This window comes from Nicotiana sylvestris, chromosome 7 (genome assembly GCF_000393655.2).
Source record: "Nicotiana sylvestris chromosome 7, ASM39365v2, whole genome shotgun sequence".
Classification (NCBI taxonomy): Eukaryota; Viridiplantae; Streptophyta; class Magnoliopsida; order Solanales; family Solanaceae; genus Nicotiana; species Nicotiana sylvestris.
In genome coordinates this window covers 6,698,871-6,716,220 of record NC_091063.1, presented here as the reverse complement: position 1 = coordinate 6,716,220, position 17,350 = coordinate 6,698,871, and the positions used below count along the sequence as shown (strand labels likewise).

Sequence of the window (17,350 nt, the reverse complement as noted above, 5' to 3'; positions counted from 1 at the left end):
GGAGGCACGTGAACAAATGTCGGGTTATGCAAAATTCATGAAAGACTTGGTTACAAAGAAGCATTCTATGGATTGTGAAACTATAAAGACGACTCACCAAGTTAGTGTTATAGTGCATTCAATGTCCCCGAAGTTTGAAGATCCCGGTGCTTTCACCATTCCTTGCACCATTGGAGTGAGGATTTTTCCAAGGCTCTATGTGACTTGGGAGCTAATATCAATTTGATGCCCTACTCAGTTTTCAAAACTTTGGGTATCGGGAAACCTAGGCCAACCTCAATAAGACTTCAAATGGCGGATCGATTAATGAATCGACCTTTGGGCATTATTGATGACGTGCATGTCCGAGTGGACAAATTCATATTGCCGGATGACTTTGTGATTCTAAATTGTGAGGTGGACTATGAGGTTGCTATTATCTTGGGAATGCCTTTCCTTGCAATGGGGAAGGCATTGGTTGATGTTGAAGCGGTTGAGCTCACTTTCCGAGTGGGAGATGAAAAGGTCATTTTCCATGTTTGCAAGTCTATGAAGCAACCCAATAGCACCGAGGTGTGCTCATTTGTAGACCTTGTCACAGCTATGATTGTGGGTGATACCAGTGCTATGATCAACGTGGAGGATCCTCTTGAGGCCGTGCTATTAAATCTTGATGTCAATGAGGATGCAAGTAGAGTGGAGTGCGTGAATGCCTTACATGGGATGGGCTCTTATTCTTATGAGCCTAGAAAATTGTCTTTGGATCTTGAAAACCGGAAAACTCCACCAACAAAACCATCACTTGAGAAGCTGCCGGTGTTGGAGTTGAAACCACTTCCTCCACACCTCATGTATGAATTCTTGGGCTCAAACTCTACTGTACCGGTTATTCTTTCTTCTTTCCTTACTAATATGCAGGTTGAGGCCACTTTGGCGGTGCTTTAAAAGTGGAAAATGGCAATTGGATAGACTCTAGCTGACATTCGGGGAATAAGCTCTGCATTTTGTATGCACAAAGTTATCTTGGAGGATGATGCAAAGCCTTCCTTGGAGCATTAAAGAAGATTGAACGAGGCTATACAAGAAGTGGTGAAGAAAGAAGTAATCAAATGGTTAGATGCCGGGGTTGTGTACCCCATTTCTGATAGCTCATGGACTTCTCCGGTGCAATGTGTACCGAAGAAGGGTGGTATGACTGTGGTGACCAATGACAACAATGAACTTATTCCTACTCAGACAGTCACAGGTTGGAGGGTTTGTATGGACTACCGGAAGCTAAACAAGGTGACCCGAAATGACCATTTCCCATTGCCATTCCTTGACCAAATGCTTGATCATCTAGCGGGGCGTGCTTTTTATTGCTTTTTCGATGGGTACTCGGGGTATAGTCAAGTCTTAATTGCCCTAGAGGACCAAGATAAGACCACCTTTACTTGTCCGTATGGAACCTTCGCTTTCTCTCGGATGCCGTTCGGATTGTGTAATGCTCCGGCAACATTCCAAAGATGCATGATGGCTATTTTCACCAACATGGTGGAAGATATATTGGAGGTCTTCATGGATGATTTCAGTGTGGTTGGTGATTCCTTTGAAGAATGTTTGAGAAATTTGGATAGAGTATTGGCCCGATGTAAAGACACAAACCTCGTACTCAATTGGGAAAAATGCCATTTCATGGTTGAAGAGGGTATAATGTTGGGTCACAAAATTTCAAAGCAAGGGATTGAAGTTGACAAATCCAAGATAGAGGTAATTTTAAGGCTTCCTCCCCCTACTTTTGTCAAAGGGGTAAGGAGGTTTCTTGGGCACGTAGGTTTTTACCGGAGGTTTATAAAAGATTTTTCAAAAGTGGTAAACCCCTTGTGCAAGTTGCAAGAAATGGATGTAAAGTTTGTGTTCGATGAGGGATGTATGCAAGCATTCGAGCTTCTCAAACTTAAGTTGACCACTACCCCAATCATTATTGCACCAAATAGGAGCTTACCTTTTGAGCTCATGTGTGACGCACGTGACATAACGGTTGAGGCTGTTTTGGGTCAAAGGGTTAACAAGATATTTCATCCGGTGTACTACGCAAGCAAGACCATGAATGAGGCTCAAAGGAACTACACGGTTAACGAAAAAGAATTGTTGGCTATAGTATTTGCAATGGAAAAGTTTTGGCCATATCGTATGGGGGCCAAGGTCATAGTGTACACTGATCATGCTGCTATTAGGTACTTGATGACAAAGAAAGACTCCAAGGCAAGATTGATGCGATGGGTGTTACTACTTCAAGAGTTTGATCTAGAAATTGTGGACCGGAAAGGTAGTGAGAACCAAGTGGAGGACCACTTGTACTGTTTAGATGAGGATGGGAGGCCTTGTGATGGCCTTGAGATCAATGATTCATTTCTTGACGAACAATTCCTTGCAGTGTCAATGAATGATATGCCATGGTTTGCCGATGTTGCCAATTAACTTGTGACCGAAATAATCCCGTATGAGCTCTCTTCTAACCAAAAGAATAAGGTCAAGCGGGATAGTTTGGACTTTTATTGGGATGATCCGTATTTGTTCAAGATTTTCACGGATGGTGTGATTCGTCGATGTGTCCCGGAGGAAGAACAATTGAGTATCTTAGAGGCTTGTCATTCCTCACCCTATGGTGTCCATCATGGTGGGGTGAGGACCACCTCGAAAGTTCTTAGTTGCGGGTTCTATTGGCCAACCCTATTCAAAGATGTGGGTGATTTTGTGAAGAGGTGTGATGAATGCTAAAGAGCGGGTGGAATTTCAAAAAGGGACGAGATGCCTCTCAATACCATTCTTGAAGTGGATATCTTTGATGATTGGGGCATCGATTTCATGGGTCCATTTGTTAGCTCTTATGGGAATACTTACATTCTCGTAGCGGTTGACTATGTCTCAAAATGGGTTGAAGTCGTGGCTCTGCCTAACAATGAAGCCCAGAGTGTTGTTGAATTTCTTAAGAAGAGCATTTTCACAAGGTTTGGCACTCCCTGTGCGATTATTAGTGATGAGGGATCTCATTTTTGTAATAAAGCTTTCGACACGTTGCTTTCTAAGTATGGTGTCAATCACAAAATTTCTACCCCCTATCACCCTCAAGCAAGTGGTCAAGTGGAAGTCTCCAATCGGGAAATCAAAAGCATATTGTCAAAGATGGTCAATGCAAATAGGACCGATTGGTCGAAGAAGTTGGATGACGCTCTATGGGTTTATCAGATGGATTAAAAAACTCTGATTAGGATGTCTCCGTATCGGTTGGTGTTTGGGAAAGCATGCCATCTTCCGGTTGAGTTAGAGCACAAGGCTATGTTGGCTTTGAGGAAGTTGAATCTTGAATGGGATGTTGCAACCAATCTTCGTGTAGAGCAGCTCGATGAACTAGATGAATTTAGATTCCATGCCTACTCCAGTTCATCCTTGTATAAGGATAAGATGAAGTACATTCATGACAAATATGCTCGTGGAAAGGGGTTCAAAGTAGGTGATTTGGTTCTTTTGTTCAACTCCCGGTTACGTTTGTTTCCGGGAAAGCTCAAATCCAAATGGAGTGGACCGTTTGAAGTTGTGTTTGTGACACCTTTTAGTGCTCTTGATTTGAAAACTAAAAATGGTGAAGTCTTCAGAGTTAACGGGCACCGGGTCAAGCATTATCTTGGGAAAATTGATGACAGCCACGTGGTGGCACTTCTTCACTTCAAATGATGTGATGGTAACCTACGTCGTGCCACGATGTTAAATTAGGCACTTCTTGGGAGGCAACCCATGTGTTTTCTTTGATTTTCTTTGTAGTATAAGATTGATTTTTGGGCTAACTAGTTGTGAGATGTTGCAGGGATTGTGTTGATGCAGTGCAAGATATAATAAAAAAATTGTTCAGTCTCTAAAGTTGCCAGTGCGACCGTACTACACTTTGCGCGATCCGCACTGGTGAAGGCCAAAGTGATACCTCTATGAAGTTGGCCACTGTGGCCGCACTACACTTTGTGCGATCCGCAGTAGACTACTGCGGCCGCGGTCTGCTTTATGCGGACAGCAGTGGGATAATTGTCCAAGTTTGATCATAACAGCTCAGTGCGGACCGCGGTCCATTTTGTGCGGTCCGCACTGGTAAGTGAGAATGGGCCCCAAGGGTTTTTCTATAAATAGACCCTGAGGGCCTTCTTTTACCCTTTTCGCAAAATTGAACCTCAGAGACTCTGAGTACTGTTACTCTTCTTCTTTGATCGTAATTACTTGATTGGCACTGTTTAACTTCACTTCATCTCATAATCTAGTAACATTACACTCATTTCTTCTTTGTTTAATTTTGTAATTTTGTTTAATTTCCATTTCTTAACTTCTGTTCTTCTTCCTCCTGTAATTAGTTTGATTTCTAGGTTAGATTAGTTTAAATGTTGATTCCTATGGACTTAGTAGTTTAATGGACTGGGTAATCGATTAGGGCCTCTAATTAGGTGGAAATTTGACCCTAAAAGCAAAATCTCAAGCCCTAACTTAGTGCCACTTCTGGGCACCCTGTGCGGACTACGGTAATTTTTGTGCGGTCCGCGATGCCCTAGTGCGGTCCGCAGTATGCGGACCGTACTGTTGAACTTCTGAAAGATAACCCTTGGGTAATGCAACCACACTATATTTTGTGCGGTTCGCACTGGCCCAGTGCAGCCGTAGTACCATTTTGTACGGGTCGCACTGTCAAGATTCAGAGGGAGGGTATTCTGAACCCCACCCCTGTGAGGACTGCACTACCATTTTATGCAGACCGCACTGGTCCCTGTGCGGCCGCACTCCATTTTGTGTGGTCCGCACTGGGCAACTTCTGAGGACTGTTTGCAACACTTTGATTCTGTTCTACAATTTGTTCTGTTGCCATAACTTGAACTGCCTTGATTGATACTAACAAATACATTGAATGATGTTTGCAGACAATGGTAAAACAAAGAGGCAAGGGATCAAAACAACCCGGTAGATGTGAATCCTCCCGGGGTGGAAAACAAAAAATGGTCAAACTCACTCCCCAAGCTAGGCAAAACATCAAGAACATGAGGAAGGCCATAAAAGCGGCTGACAGTGCCATTGACATGTCGGGGAGTGAGCACGAGCCCTCTCGGGAGATCTCTTCGGACTCAGTCCCAGAATACATCCCGTATCCGGAGAGGGCCAGACATAGAGACACTCCTCCCTCTTCCCCCGATGCCCAAACATTAGTGAACATTTCTTCTGGGTCGTCTGAGGGCTCAGGTGAAGGTAGTGGGGAATACTCCACCTCTCCCATAACTTCATTATCTGGGGAGGGTGTAGGAGGAGGTGAGGAGGATATACAGGGAGATGAGGGAGTAGCTGAAGGTGGTGAGCCTCAAGTGAGAGGCATTGCTAGAACTAGGAAACCCGAAGCTTGGGAAGATAGATTTGTAAGTGAGGTATCATACCATAAGTTTAGGGAGTGGTGGCCGGTGAGAAAATTGATTCCGGAGAGGAGCTTCATAGATAGAGACCTACTACCCCACAACCCCGATGTGCAGAGATAGTTCAGGACTAGAGTAGGCTGGGAGCACTTCCTAGATGCTTGTGTGGACGCCAACAAACACTTAGTCAATGAGTTTTATTGCAATGTAGCCCACATCAAAAAGGACTCCAAAGTGACCAAGGTTCGGAACCTCAAGGTGTTATTTGATGGGAAGTCGATTAATGAATATATGGGCTTCAATGAGGAGGATGAGACTCTGTCTATGGCAAAGATGGAGATGGGTGAGGAGGTCCGTCCATGGCTAGCATAGTACCTGGCAATCCTAGGTACCGTCCCCGATTGGTTGACTGCTGGGTTCAAAATATTGAGAAGGACCTTGAACTTTGAAGCGAGGGGATGGGAGACTTTTATTTGCAGCCAGTTGGACCCTACCACTTATGACAACACCCTTCCTCTCCATCGGGCTGTATTGGTTGCTTCGATTATGGTGGGGTACCCCATAGATGTTGGTAATGTGATGTACCGAATTATCACTATTGTGGGCGCCGAGCATGACCGGAACTATCCTTTCCCCAGTTTCCTCACAATGTACCTTTGGGACCTGAATGTGGACAAAAGGCCCTATGACATCAAGGTCAAGGTGACATCCCCATTTTACTAGTATAGCATGAAGGGGGATGACAACCCCAAGAGTAAGAACTACAAAGTACCAGCTACTGCTCCAACTGGCTAGTCTGAGGACCCGGTTGAGGTAGTGGCTTCTGCTGAGCATACCTCCACATCTACAAATATCCCTCCTGGTCCATCCATATCAGTAGGACCAGAGATCCCATCTACCCGGGCCCATCCTATTACTGTCCACCATCTGAGATAAGCACTTTGAAGTATCACCAACTGGATGTAGACTGCCTCATCCAAGTTGTCCATTTTGACTACCACTGTAGAGGCTCAGTCGGTTCCCCCAGCTCCACAGGTGCCACAACCGATAGAGGATGCGCTCAAGGAGATACTTGACAACCAGAAGAAGATCCTTGATATTCAGGATGCGCTCTCAAAGGCAGTCAATTCACATAGCAAGGCTCTCAAGGAGCTTGCTAAGGAGCATAAGAAGCTACAGAAGATACGGGCCTCCAAGGAGTCCGTGAAGGTGCTGCGGGTATATGTTGATAGACTGAAGGCAGACCAGTTGCCTTTAGACTTATTGCTTGATGAACCATTGCCAGTAGCTCACCTACAGCCGGAGCAGACACAGAGGCCTCTGAAGAGGAGGAGGAGGATTCCTAGAGCTGATGATGCTATCATCCAGTTGCCGGACCCACCGAAAACTTCCTCCAGTCAGCCACAGGATGTACCAGTTCTAGAGCCTGTCGAGGTCCAGGCCCCAGTCCCAGTAGCAGCAGAGCAGACCACCGGGAACCAGTCTGAGGTTCCCGAGCACACAGAGGACCTAGGGACCACACATGATCCTATGCAGACAGACACGTCTTAAGGAGTCTTCTATATCCTTTTTCTCTATATTTTTGGTGCTTAGTTAGACTAGTTGGCATTGGGGATAATGCCAGTTTTCATTTGAGGGGTGAGCCCTACATTTTTTTGGATGACTGTATATATTGATATTTTTTTATGCTTTCTTGATTTTTCACATTTGGTCTGTATATAATTTGATATTTAGTTACTTTTATCGCAATTTTTATCTTTTGTTGGGTTTGTATATAAAGTTATATCACATTGTATATATTCATCCCATTCGTTGTATATTCAAATATCCTCTTGTATATATTCATTCTATTTTTCGCAAAATTTTTCGTTTTTAGCTTCTTATTTATGTTTGTAGCCTTTTGTTTTGTTTTGGACGTTTTCAATAAACCTTTGGTTTTCTTAATGCCACGGTTCTTTCCAAAGGTGGAGTGTTGTGTGAACCGGGTGACTCTTCCCAATAATGGATGGCGTAACAACCTTCTTAATGGTTAGAGTCCGTTTTCTTTTTTGTTTTTAGTAGTTTGTAGTTAAGGATACGTCAAACAAAGCTTCACTTGGGCCTAGTACATTTGCCTTTGATCTCATGATCAAAAAACAAGTTGTCGTGTTTAGGATGGTGAAAGTCGTGACTTTGAGACTCTTGTGTTGACCAATAATCATCAAGTGGTTTTTTTTCGGGACCATTGTGTGCTCAAATCGTATCTAAGGTCATTATGGGCCCCCGAATCTATGTCTTTAGTAATCCTTTAGCTTGTATGGTGAGTAATTGAATTGCAAGTCCAAGTCCCGAGCCATTGGCCTTGAACTTGCCCTGAATGTTTGTTGAGGCGAAATCATAAGTGAATTTTGACTTGAGGCATGATTATAGGCTCTCTTTGATCCAAATGATAGTTTGAACAAATCCATAGCCTACCAATGATATGATCCCTAGTTAACCCTTTTGAGCCTTAGACTTTCATCTTTCAAGAACCATGATACAAGCCTATACCCATTCTAAAAGATACCCTCTCTTAGCACCCGATCTTTCCTTTAGCACATGGCAAAAGTATAAGCTTGGGGGGAGAGACGAGGATGACAATAAAGTGGTAAAAAGGCACAAAAAAAACGAAGAAAAGAAAAGGCAATGAAAAAGAAAGAAAAGCAAAAAACAAAAAGAATGATCAATGTGAAAAGGAATAAAGAGGGATTCAAGAAAAGCAAAGAATGAAAGGTGTGGAAAGGTTGAAAAAGGAGAAAAAGTTTGAAAAGCATAAGAAAGAGTGACAATGTGTCTCTTTAACCCCTTATAAAAGAAGTGAAATGACTCAAAGAGTCAAGAAAATGTTTGTCAAATGAATCAAAAGAAGTGATTAAGGGAAGATGGAATCCATTTAGACCAAAACATTTCCTACCCTAAACCAAAAGCCTTCACAATGACTCCACAAAAGCCCTATATGATCTTGAGTTGAATGAAGCTTACATTAGTGGATACTCACATAAGAGGAAAGCATATGGTACTTAGAACCGGACTTGTGACTTTTTCTTGAGAGAGATGAGCGAATTTCCATTAACATCGATTTGTGTGCTAATATTCTAAAAAGGTGAGGATTGCTTAAGGAGAGTTGAGGATGTGTGAGTTTGGGTTCCACAATGACCAAAGTAATTGAGAGAGTTCTTTGATGTGTTGAGTCAACTCTTGATGCTCTTGTGTCGCACTTGATCCATGATTTTTCAAAGGTTAAATGTTGTTAATGATTATTTGTATTGAGGGCAATTGTTAGTCCCAATTGATGCTAGTTGAGGTTGCTTTAGGACAACTGAAAATTTCTTGGATTTTCCCTTAAGGGGTGGGTCTAATTTTATTTGCTTGAGGATAAGCAAAATCTTAAGTTTAGGGGAGTTGATAACTAGGGATTTTGATGCATTTTATGCTCCTTCTTGCATGCGCTTTGATTATAAATTCATACAAAATAGTCCCAAAAGGCTCATAAGTTTATCTTGATTGTAGGTTTGATCAACAAAGTGACAAGATGTCAAAGATCAGCTCAAAAGGAGTGAAACTTGCACAAGAACCAAAGACAAGACAAACTCAGGAAAAACAGGCCAAGTGCGGCCGCACTACACTTTGTGCTGTCCGCACTAGAGAGGTTCAGAGACTCAGCATTTCAGGCTTCGAAGCAATGCGGCCACACTAAACTTTGTGCGATCCGCGGTGGACCTTTGCGGCTGCACTCCCATTCTGTGCGGTCCGTAGAGACAAGGTTCAGAGGGATACCAAGTTCAGAGGTTCAAGCCTGTGCTGTCTGCGGTCGAGTTTGTGCGAACCGCGCTAGAAGCCTCTGCGGTCGCAGTCCATTTTGTGTGGTCCGCGGAGCTTGGGTTTAGAGAGTCAAGATTGAAAGTTCAAGAGCCTAGTGTGACCGCACACCATTTTGTGCGGTCCGCACTAACCCCACAGGGGCAATTTTGTCAAGTTTTTCCAGCTTAGTATAAATAGAACCTTTTTCCATTTTTAGAGCATCACATATTATCAGACGTTAGCTGCGCTCGTGAAAAGACTTTTCTTAGCCATTTTTGGCATTTTTACTTAGTTTTTATCATTGAATATTTGTATTTACCTTAGCAATTAATTAATATGTCTTTATCTTCACTATTTCTCTGTTTTTCTCTTCAAGCATGAGTAACTAGACCCATTAGCTAGGGTTATGGCTCAACCCTAGTATGGGTAATTGATGGGTGTTGTTATTTAAGGTTAGATTGACTATGAGTGTTTGTTATTTGGGTCAATTTCATGGTTTAATCTATGAATTAGTGGTTGCAAACACTAGTTTGTGCTAAGTTGACTTGGGTTCTTCTTGAGAAAGAGAGCCTAAGTCTCCGAAATTGACCCAATAAGGAATTGGGATAGACTCAAGAGAATTGATAGTCCCAATTAAAGGGTAAAACCTCGAGAGAGTAATACCCGACTTGAACCTCAGTTGCTTGAGCAAATTTGCCTACCCTATTGGTTTTGAGAAAGGGAAAAATCACTCTCTCTCCCAAGAGGTGTGAGAGTGGGTAAAATTGTGCAATGATTATAGTATATTCTCCAATCATGTCAATCGTGCCTTAGGTTCAATTACCCATCAATTGGCCACTTAGGAGGATGCCTAGTGCCTTTTAAACTATTAGATACAACTTGTAGCAATTTACTCGTAGTTAATCTAGTAGCAATTATAATTTGTAGTTTTATAATAGTAGAATATAAAGAAAACCTAAAAATGATTAGAAGTGATATTTGGAACAAATACACAATTCTAACCTAAATAGATACTCGACTCCATTCCTAGATCTCTGTGGAAATCGATCCCGACCCACAAATCGGGTAAAAGCTATTGCGACCCTCTCTTCTTACTTTTTAGTAGTGTGGAGTAGGCTGCAATCACAATCCAAAACCAAGTTAAAGCTAATTACAACAAGTTCAAAATTGTTCAACTAATTCAAAACGGGTTCTATTAATCTAGTTCAAAGTATATAAAATTATTGGTCAAGGGATGTTTTTTACAACATAATCATCACCGTCTGAGAACTTTCATCTACAAGACGGTAGAACGGTCTTGTGGAGGACGGGAAGAACGATCACAGGGAGGATGGGAGGAACCATCACGAGGAGGACGGGAAGAACCATCACATGGAGGTCAATCCATTGGCGATGACTCACCAGACCGGGGCAGTGGAAAATCTCGAGTAGATAGGATAGTTCTAATTTGAGCTTGCATACCAAAGAATTGAGCATTTCTAAGCCTTTCTCTTTCCTTGGCCGCTTCTAGCTCGGATGTAAGCTTTGTCACTATGTCTTGCGTAGCCGAGAGGCTCTCCCTATTAAGTTCCTTGCCTTGCGAGGAAGTCCCTATACCTTGCATTCCACACATATATCGATGTAGTTTTTTCGTAAGAAGCCCATATACGTTCCCCCATTTTGGACCACCAACAACTTCCAACCATATTCTTTCCGATGGTTGGCTTGGTTCGCCCGATTCAGATGGATGACTACGAATGAATTCCTCTACGTTACTTTCGTAGCGACCTACATTATTTTAAATTAAATTAGTATTTCAAAATTCTTTTAAAAGTAAATTATAACACTTAAAGAAAATTGAATGCTTACATATGCACTCTCTGCCCGGTCCTCGACCCACCTATCTCCATCCCCCCTTTTCTTCTTTTTTAGAATATAAGTCTCCTTGAATAGCTCATCATGGCTCATTGGACGCCCATACTTTTTTTCCTAAAAAATAAATTAATTTAGTTAATAAATATAATTGATATACTTATAAAAGTAAATAATTTATGCAATTATCAATCTTCTTTTTATTGTCCCCAAGCTGATCGCACCTCCAGTGTGCAAGGAGCCCCCCTTCTCGGATGCGCACACTTTCTTTCCTTTTTCGCTCCTCTCTAAGAAATCTGTGATCTGCCATTGCCTTAACAAATCATTCCATAAATCCTCAAAACACAAGCCATGCCTCTTGTTCTTCTTTCTAGCATCCGAGAAATTATCCGCCAATCTCTTGCGAGCTTTATGATGAAAATTTGCAGCCACTTTTGCGCTATAGCGGTCTTCCCATACACACTTGCTCTGCATTTCAAAAGCTAAATATTAGATGGAAACATCATAAATATAAATTATTAAACTGCTTAAAAGAACATTTATACCTTAAATTGATTGAAAATTTGCTCTTTCAGCGAGAATAGGAAATCAGTCCAAGTCACATAAGGGCCATCATAAAGCTTTCTGATGGCATTGGTGATTATCTTTGTAGTTTGCTTACCCGGCCTGAACTTGCAATTTAATTATAAAAACACATGAATATCTTAGTAAAAACGTTACAAAACAATTGACACAAAAATAACAAATAACTCTTATCCATCACCCTCAGGGACTATGATGGTCCTGCCATAGCGATCATAATGCACTACCTCTGGATCATCATCCTCAGCACGTGTAGACGGTGTAGGGGGCTCTGTCACGACCCCAAATGCCACTCATGATGGGGCCTATCACATTACTAGGCAAGCCAACCAATCAATGAATCACAAACCTCTTTTCTTTAACGATAAGCCATTTTCTAACACATGTTTTAAATACTAAATTTCATTATAAACGTTTAAAACAACAAAAAATGTGCGAAAGTCAAATAACAGGAAACTACACAGCCCCATAATCTGGTGTCACGAGTCTAGAGCCTCTAAATATACAAGTCTGATTGTCTAATACATAACAAGTCAAAAATGCGGGAAAAACAAGGATAAGAGGAAGAAAGCAGGGCTGCGGATGCCAGGCAACTACCTTGCAGTCTCCGACAAACTCTAACAATGCTGAGGACCCTCACTCTGCAGCTCGGGCACTTGGATCTGCACACAAGATGCAGGGAGTAACGTGAGTATGCCAACTCAGAAAGTAACTAAAGTAAATAAGGTCTGAAAGTAGTGATGAGCAGTTAAAAATCATATAACTGAAGAAAACAATAGGATAACAGGTCAACTTCATAGTTTAAAACCAGTTTCGTCAAAAAATCATCAAATTTCAGTTTAAACACTTGAAATAATATACTTGGTAATTTTTCCAACAGAGGGTTATTTTAAAAGAAGAGTGAAATCAGTAAGAATATCATAACTGGGCCCCTCGGGCAAGGTATCACTCAGAATATGGCCTCTCGGGTAGCCTCTCAGTCACTTGTGACTCAACTCTCGTCACCCAATACTCGCTCTCAGCACTCAGGCTCATTATTATCTCATAGTAAAAGAAATCATAGTAACGGCTACGGCGTGCAGCCCGATCCGTAATTTATAGTCGACTACACTCATTGGGGGTGTACAGAGTCTGGAGGGGATCCTACAGCCCAAGCGTCATATCGCTGCGGCACGCAACCTGATCCAATATATATATCGCTACGACGTGCATCCCGATCCAATATATGTATATCACTGGGGCGTGCAGCCCGATCCGTATAAGTATCTCTGCGGCATGTAGCCCAATCCATAATATATACATATAATATCCTCACTATTATGATCTCAACCTCTCTCAGTCATTAACCTCGCAGCGTCTCGGGCACAACAATAGAAATTAAGGAACTCAACCCAAATAATCCTAACAATTAGAAGTGGAGTGATAAAACCAGGTTTAAACATTTAAACAGGTAAAACATGACTGAGGATATGCTTTCAACAAGTAAAGTGAGGAAAAACAGTAAAAATGCCCCTAAAGGTCTCAATAGGTCGTCACAAGGACCCAAACACGACATACAACCCATAATATAGTATAAATAGCTAAAGTACGGAATATCATAAGGTTCCAAATCAAATACGCGGCTTAATAGTCGCTACGAGACGGACCAAGTCACAATCCCTACTGGTGACGCCCACACACTCGTCACCTAGCATGTGCATAGTCGCATTTATCAAAACAAGTCAAATACCAGGGTTTGTACCCTCAGTTCCAGATTTACAATGGTTATTTACCTCAAACCGGTGAAATACTACTCCGCAATGCCTTTGCCCCTCGAATCGTCCTCTACTCGCGTCGAATCTATCTAAAATCAGAATCACGACATCAAAATATGCTAAGGGAACGAGGCCCAAGAGAAAACAATCAAATAATTCCAAAAATCTCGAAATTGGCCAAAACCCGACCCCCGGGCCCACGTCTCGAAACTCGATAAAAATCATATCAACGGAATCCTTATCCTCTCACGAGTCTATACATATCAAGAACACTGAAATCGGAGACCAAATGGCCCCCTCAAATCTCCATTTAAAGATCTCTTAATCTCAAGCCCTAATCCCCAAATTTTCTTCCTTAATCTCCACTAAAACGATGATTAAGCAATGGAAAATGATCTTATATCCAAGTAAGTAAGCTTAGGGAACTTACCCAATTGATATCCTTTGATTCCTCTCGAAATCCTATGCCTTAGCCTTTTTCTCGTCTTTAAAAATGATAAACTTAGAAAAATTTCGCGAAGAAGACAATATATACCTTCTGGCCAGGGATTTTCGCATCTGCACCTATATTTCCGCTTCTGCGGAAATCACTTAAGCTCCCCTTTCCACATCTGCGGTATTCCAACTACTTCTGCGGTTCCTGACAACTTCTCCAAGTTCCGCTTCTGCGACAACCTTCCGCTTATGTGGAGCCGCACCTGCAGTCCCCAATCCGCAGGTGCGGAAATACCAGAAGCAACAACTTCAACAGCTGCAACAAAGTCCAAACTTTTTCGTTAACCATCCGAAATCACCCCGAGGCCCTCGGGACCTCAACCAAAAGCACAAATCTATCCTAATACCTTATTCAAACTTGTACCAATCTTCAAAACACCCCAAACAACATCAAATAAACCAAAACACATCGGATTCAAGCCAAATTTTCTAAAATCTTCCAAATTCCATTTTTGATCAAAAACCCAACCAAACCACGTCCGAATGCAACTCTCGGAATTATATTTCGACCTCTATATCAAAATCTCGCCTACCAACCGGAAATTGCCAAAATATCTACTTCGTTAATTCAAGCCCAAATCTACTTCGAACCTCCGAAACGCATTCCGATCACACTCCTAAGTCATAAATCACCTCCCGAAGCTAACTGAACCATCAGAACTCACATCCGAGCCCTCTAACACACAAGTCAACATCCAGTTGAATTTTCCAACTTAAACTCACTCTAAAGAGACTAAGTGTCTCAAACCTTACGAAATCCTTTCCGAACTCGATCTGACCAATCTGATACCACATAACACGGATGCACAAAGCATAAAGAAGAAAAAATAGGGAAAATGGAGCGGTAACTCATGAGACGACTGGCCGGGTCCTCACGTCATCCCCAACTTAAACAAACGTTCATCCTCGAACGAGTCAAGAAACATACATGAAGCCTCAAACAGGTAAGGATATCTGCTCTACATCTCCCGCTTGGTCTCCCAGGTAGCCTCCTCCACAGGCCAACATCTCCACTGCACTTTCACTGAAGCTATATCCTTTGATATCAACTTTCAAACCTGTCGACCCAAAATAGCTACTGGCTCTACATCATAAGTCAAATCATCATCCAACTGAACCGTGCTAAAATCCAAAACATGAGACGGATCCCCAATATACTTTCGGAGCATAGAAACATGAAATATCGGATGCACATTCGACAAGCTGGTTGGCAAAGCAAGCTCATAAGCCACCTTCCCAGTCCTCCGAAGCACCTCAAAAGGCCCAATGAACCGAGAACTCAACTTCTCTTTCTTCCCGAATCTCATAACACCCTTCATGGGCGAAACCTTCAACAGAACCTTCTCACCAACCATGTAGGACACATCTCGAACCTTCATGTCAGCATAACTCTTTTGCCTCGACTGCGCTGTACGAAGCCTCTCCTGATTCACCTTCACCTTTTCTAAGGCATCCTGAACCAAGTCTGTCCCCAATAGCCTAGCTTCACCGGGCTCGAACCAACCAACTGGAGATTTACACCGTCTCCCATACAAAGCCTCATATGGAGCCATCTGAATACTCGACTGGTAGCTGTTATTAGAAGCAAACTCTGCAAGTGGTAGAAACTGATCCCATGACTCTCTGAAATCAATGACACAAGCACGCAACATGTCCTCCAATATCTGAATAGTGCACTTGGACTTCTCGTCCGTCTGAGGGTGAAAAGCTGTGCTCAACTCAACCTGAGTACCCAACTCTTGTTGCACAGACCTCCAAAACTGCGAAGTAAACTGAGTTCCCCTATCTGAAATGATGGAAACAGGGACACCATGCAACCAAACAATCTCCCAGATGTAGATCTCTACCAACCGCTCTGAAGAATAGGTAGTACACATAGGAATGAAGTGCTCTGGAATATCTATCCGTTGAAGCAAGCCACCTGGTCTCTGATGCTCATATTTCACCTGATGACAATTGAGACACTAAGCTACAAATCCCACAATGTCTTTCTTCATTCTCCTCCACCAATAGTGCTGTCTAAAATCCCGATACATCTTCGGGGCACCCGGATGAGATGAATGGAATACCGCGAGCTATGGGCCTCCTCCAGAATCAACTCTCGAAGCCCATCTACATTGGGCACACAGATATGACCCTGCATCCTCAACACCCCATCATCACCAATGGTCATATCTCTGGCATCATCGTGCTAAACTCTGTCCTTAAGGACAGGCAAATGCGGATCATCATATTGGCACTCTCTAATGCGATCATATAAGGAAGACCGAGTAACCACACAAGCCAATACCCGACTAGGATCCGAAATATCTAATCTTACGAACTGATTGGCCAAGTCTTGAACATCAATCGCAAGATGTCTCTCCCCAACTGGAATATATACCAAACTCCCCATACTCACCGCCTTTCGGCTCAAAGCATCGGCCACCACATTGGCCTTCCCCGAATGGTACAATATAGTGATATCATAATCCTTAAGCAACTCCAACCAACTCTGCTGCCTCAAATTGAGATCCTTCTGTTTGAACAAGTGCTGGAGGCTACGATGATCAGTAAACACCTCACAAGACACACCATACAAGTAATGCCTCCAAATCTTCAACGCATGAACTATGGCAGCCAACTCCAAATCATGAACGGGGTAGTTTTTCTCATGGGGCTTCAACTGACGAGAAGCATAAACAATAACTCTACCCTCCTGCATCAAAACACAACCAATGCCAACTCTCAAAGTATCACAATACACGGTATATGAACCTAAAGCTGATGGCAAAACTAACACTGGAGCCGTGGTCAAAGCTGTATTGAGCTTCTGAAAGCTCTCCTCGCACTCGTCCGACCATACAAATGAAACATCCTTTTGAGTCAACTTGGTCAAGGGCGATGCGATAGATGAGAATCCTTACACAAAACGACGATAATAACCCGCCAAACCAATAAAACTGCAAATCTCTGTGGCTGAGGACGGTTTGGCCAACTCTAAACCGCCTCTATCTTCTTCGAATCGACTTGAATACCCTTGTTGGACACTACGTGCCCCAAGAAAGCCAGTGAACTGAGCCAAAACTCACACTTGGAGAATTTTGCATAAAGCTTCTCCTGCCTCAATCTCTGCAACACAACTCTCAAATTCTCCGCGTGCTCCTCCTGACTACGCGAATACACCAGAATATCATCAATGAAGACTATGACAAACGAATCAAGATAAGGCCGGAACACACTGTTCATCAAATGCATGAATGTTGCTGGGGAATTGGTCAGCCCAAAGGACATCACCAAGAACTCATAATGACCATATCGGGTCCTGAAAGCTGTCTTAAGAATATCTGAGTCCCTGATCTTCAACTGGTGATAACTTGAACGAAGATCAATCTTGGAGAACACTCTCGCTCCCTGAAGCTGGTCGAATAAATCATTAATGCGAGGCAAATGATACTTGTTCTTAACTGTTACCTT

General features: G+C 42.6%; 1 protein-coding gene across 1 annotated transcript; it reads left to right on the top strand.

Moving 5' to 3' along the window:
• Positions 1 to 291: 291 nt before the first annotated feature.
• On the top strand, positions 292 to 924 carry LOC138872708 (uncharacterized). The gene is made up of 2 exons (XM_070151119.1): positions 292 to 666; positions 898 to 924. Exons 1-2 carry the CDS (start codon positions 292 to 294, stop codon positions 922 to 924), a joined length of 402 nt encoding a protein of 133 aa, XP_070007220.1.
• The last annotated feature ends 16,426 nt before the right edge of the window (positions 925 to 17,350 follow it).

Coding starts and splice junctions, on each gene's coding strand:
- LOC138872708 (XM_070151119.1), top strand. CDS start 292: ATGGCGGATCGATTAATGAATCGACCTTTGGGCATTATTGATGACGTG. Junction 667..897: donor ATCTTGATGTCAATGAGGAT/GCAAGTAGAGTG, acceptor ACTAATATGCAG/GTTGAGGCCACTTTGGCGGT.